The sequence below is a fragment of the Pempheris klunzingeri genome, chromosome 7, assembly GCF_042242105.1.
Source record: "Pempheris klunzingeri isolate RE-2024b chromosome 7, fPemKlu1.hap1, whole genome shotgun sequence".
NCBI classification, from domain to species: Eukaryota; Metazoa; Chordata; class Actinopteri; order Acropomatiformes; family Pempheridae; genus Pempheris; species Pempheris klunzingeri.
In genome coordinates, this window is record NC_092018.1 from 14,489,721 (window position 1) to 14,494,443 (window position 4,723).

Below are 4,723 nucleotides of genomic sequence, written 5' to 3' on the forward strand. Positions count from 1 at the left end.
CGGTTTCTTTCAACCTACTACAATAACACAAAATGTCACATTACCATGAAATTGACAATTTTTCCCCCTAAACCTCTTCTAGATAATTTGCTGTCATGCACACTTACTCCCAAACTATAGGAGCTGCTGTGAAACATAGTGAATGACACCACTAATACAAAGGTTTGTAATCAGTGAACAGGAGCTAAAGCTAACGGAGACAGGCAGCCAGGCCCTGCAGAAGTAAGATCAATTACATTTGTGTTGTATCTGAAAACCTGATGTAATCAGCTCATGCAACAACAGGCACCCCAGTGGCTTTTGTTCAATGGGTGGGTCATGCCAATCACAGCCTTGGGGCCTTAAAAGGGACAAATATCTCCTCTAACATACGGAATGAGACCTCATTGTGATTAGGATAAAGGCCTAAGGGGAAAGGTGTGTTCCCCACTCAGCTTATTCTCTTCACACCAGGCCATAACACCTACAATACTCACGCTGATTCATTTCTATTGGGAAGTAAAGACTAAAACTGTCTCAGGTTAGGCACCCAGGAAACTCCCAGTTATATTAGAAGTGTTATGTAATACAAGCAGGCCGCCTTCTCAGAAAAGCAAGGTTGTGCAGGCGCATGAGAGATAGGGAGTATAAACACCGTGTCTGCACATGTATGAGATTATTTCACAAATGAGGATAGGAGAGTTGGAGAGAGATATGTTACTGAAAAGATCCCAATGGAACAGATTCAAGAGTGTGATTAATTATGCGTGTTGATTGGTCAAATTAGCTAGTTTGAGATAACATGATCAATTTGGTAAATTATCTGATAAACCTCTTTTGTGAGACACTCCTAATACCCTAACCTTTGACCCTTAATACTGACCTAAGATCACAACAAATAACCTAATTAACCATAATTTGCGTAATTAAAACTCTTGATATCTCTGGCACAGGGTAACTTAAATTTGAATGAAGCCTCTGTTAAGGCATAAATGTGTCTTAGTGGTTATAACATGTCACCATAAGGGCTGCTCCTAAGTTATTTTCAGTTTTGACTAATCTGTCAATTAGCTTTTTAAGTAATTGCTTAGTCTGGTCGTTTCTAATCAGTTTTGGCTTGTGAGCCCAAAGGCCTTAGTGTGGACTTATTAGCAGTTCAATCTACAGGTAATTCTTAAGTTAAAATATTGTGTTGCCCAACTATTTCTTCCACCTTTAAACATCTTGCAGTGGCTCAGATTTATCCTAGGATCTCGTGGACCATCCCGACACTCAAGCTGGCAACCACTGGTTTAGTTTACAAGATGTCAGAAAGTAGTGAAAAACATCGATCTCTAGTTTCCAGGTCAGTCCACAACACAGATATTTGGTTTACAAACATATGAAGCAATAAAAGTGTCAATTTTGCATGATTGACACAATTATCAACTAACTGATGAACTTATTTTAATAAAAAGCAGATGTACTTTCCTGCGTCACCTATAATCTGTTCCCTTAATTTCTTTAAGAAAGAACCACCCTGCTTTTATGTGCACATTTATGGGAGATGATCTTATGTGACATCACCCATCTAAACAGTCCTTTATAGTAGAGATGAAAATTTTGACAAAATTGTTGCTCTAACTTAAAAAGACAATCAAATCTGTATAAGCATATGCAATGACTGAAACAGAGACGAGCTGCAATGCAAAAATTTATTAATGCAGTAATTAGACTACATGGAGAGCAGTAAACAGAAGAGAAGCATTTTTACATGTGGACATACAGCGACTCCGAAGCAGAAGACAAATAAATAAAAAGTCATTTAAATCATCAAGCCCCCTATTAATTTACAGAAATACTGGATTCCACCCACATTTTGAGTGAGTGAAAGATTTGTATCTTTAATCCCCTGTGATAATTAAATTATGCCAAAATAAGCAGTCATGAACTCCATCTCCCACAAGTCACTGCAGCATCGGCAGTAGTACAGACCTGCTGTAAAAAAAAAAAAGAAAAAAAAAAAAAAGGAGATTATGTGCTTAACTTTAGCCTATATACGAGCGGGTTCAGTGGTGTTCTATGTTACTATGAAGCATTGTTTGCTTGTTGAACACTATATGTATATATATTGTTATATCATTAGATCAGGGATTGGATTCAGACACTGATAAGCTGGGGAAAGAGTTCATTAGCAAACATGTTGTCCCAGGAGCTCTCAGTGCACAGGGGAGAGGTGTCGCAGATGTCGCTGAAAGGGGAAGGGGACCCTTCGTATCCAGAGTCGCTGTAGGTGTCCGCCAGGCAGGGTTCCTTATCCAGGCCGCTGAGGGCAGGGGAGGAGGCAGAGAAAAAGTCATCCATCTCACTGTGACTGCTACAGCTGGGGATGACCACTTCCTCCGGCTCGTCTTTGATGCAGACGGTCTCCTCCTCAACCACCACCACCTCGGCAATGGGGAAGGTAGCCTCGTCAATCTTCTCCTCTGTGTCGCTCTCCGAGTCGCTGCACTGCCCGCAGCTCACCTCCTCCACGGGCTTGGTGTAGATGTGGTCAAAGTGGATCAGTTCATTAAGGGCCTCCAGCTTAACTGATGGGGCCCCCAGAGTCGCAGGTGTGGCGGCAGGTACTGGATTCCCCCCTCCGACCAGCAGCACCTGCGGCTCCTGGCACTCCTGTTCACAAGACTTGAGGAACAGCTCTGGGTCAAGGATGTCCAGAATGCCCAGTAGCAAATCAGACTAGTGAGGGGGGAGAAAAAAAAGACAGATTAGCCCAGTAACCCATGACCTGACTGTTATTACAGGATTTAAATCTCAAGACACTTTCCATAAAAGGAAGCATCTATATCGGAGACTTACCTCATTGTCTGTAGTGTCAGAACAGTCTGTATCCATTGAGAAGTCTTCAGATTTAGGGACTGCTGGGCCTGCACCTGCTGCGGAGGCACACGTAGCCTGAGTGCTGCGGACTCAGAAGACCCGATCCCCAAACCTGCATCGTTCCCGGTGGACAACAGACCCTGAACCTGAGGCAAAAAGCAATAGATAGAAGGTGAATTAAAGTCACTCCACTCAAAAGACAGACAATTACTCCACAGTCTGTAGCACAATCGTACCTTCTCTTTTGAGTCAAGACTGTCCAACCCAAGCCTCTGTCTCAGTTCCTCATTTTCTGTCTGTAAGCCATTTGTCTTTTCCCGAAGCAGTCTGTTTTCAATGTGAAGTTTCTGATTCTGCGGGAGAGAAAAAATTAACAGATGTTCGCAAGTGAAATTTTCAACAGTTTCAGGAAGTGACGCATGAAGCATTTAGGGTGAAACAGGGGACATGCAGCCCGGTTATTCCTATTCAATACTAAAAACTTTGTAGTGAATTAATGCCGTTATCGTAGTGAGAGGTTGCCATGTTACAAAAGGGGGAGAACAGGGTGAAGGTGTCATGGTAGGATCTTGTTTTTAAGATGATTCAAATATGAAAAATACCTCCAGCTCCAACTCCAGGACTTGCTGTTCCAGCTCCCCCATCTTTGCCTTTTTCCTGTCTCTTGCTGTCTGGGCTGCAACTCTGTTCTTCAGTTTCCTGCAAGAAAAAAAATTTGATGAAGGGGGTGGAAAAAAAAACGAAACAGGAATTTAACACAGTCTCTCCATGATGCTGACTAAGCCCCCTGACATAACTCGGTGTCACGGCACTGCGCAATCACCGGCCATGTTCCTGCCACGCAGGCAGACCAGGATATCAGTGTCCTGCTCTGTAACAGCCAAGCCGGGCGGGTCCACACAGTCCGATCACTCAGATAGCAGTCTGACAAGCTAGTTTAAAGTCCAAAAGGTGATACAAATAACGACGTTTACATGGTTTTTAATGCTCCGTGAGGAAATTTTAGACAGCTTAATGTGACCTAATTATACCAGGTGATGCAACATTGGCTGTATTCGTTTTAACTGAGCTTTAAACGTCAAATTAATTCACTATTGTGATTAAAGGGATCAATATCCCTGGGCGTGTCCCACTGGTGAATCCTTAAACAATGGTCGGGTATTCGCTTTATAGATAAAGCTTTAGCCTCCGTTATAATGGCAAGTAAGCTTTTTTTTTTTTTTAACTAACCTGCGAAGGGCTTTCTCCTCCGGACTCAAGTGTGTGAGCCGCTGTCTTTTCCTAATGGGAGGCCCCGCGGAGGAGTTGGAGTCTGAATCCGACGACGCCTGGTTAGCCGATGACGGTAAAACGACAGAGATGGGCCGGCTGAAGCCTGCCTGTGACCCGGCGGAGGAGCCGCTGCTCTGCTTCCCGGTTATCAGGAGCACTTTGTGGGGTGCCCCGGTCCCCGCTGTCACCACCACCATGTCGGTATATCCCACTGGCGCTGTCTAAAATCAGAAATAACCGGGTATCCTTGTTGAATTCAGTGGAAACCTTGAGGTTTCCCTGTCACCCGATGCCCCGCAAGTCTCAACTGTTGAACAAGACGAGCTGCGTCTGCGACGTTTTTCTACCATCGTGGTGACCGCTGATAGGCCGACAGCGGCTCTGACGCAATCACGCTACGGCTTCTGATTGGTCGCTGTGCTGATGTAATTTGCATTTAAAGTTTCATCCTGTTAGCAAAGTGAAATCACCCCAAGTTCCTTGTAAGTGTAATTTCCCGGCAAGACTCGGTGTTATTTTCTGTTTTAGGTCAACAATATTCCCTTTTAGTCATCTTATTCTATTCTATTCTATTCTAGCAGCATAGGGAGCTTAATCCTGATCCTGATCC

The 4,723-nt window shown here is 43.7% G+C and overlaps 1 protein-coding gene across 1 annotated transcript; it reads right to left on the reverse strand.

The window, feature by feature from the left end:
• Positions 1–1,659: 1,659 nt before the first annotated feature.
• On the reverse strand, positions 1,660–4,444 carry xbp1 (X-box binding protein 1). The gene is given in 6 exon segments (XM_070833880.1): positions 1,660–2,700; positions 2,821–2,904; positions 2,907–2,987; positions 3,078–3,194; positions 3,444–3,540; positions 4,072–4,444. Coding segments are annotated over 6 exon segments (1,200 nt in total). The 5' UTR covers positions 4,311–4,444; the 3' UTR covers positions 1,660–2,118.
• Positions 4,445–4,723: the final 279 nt, after the last annotated feature.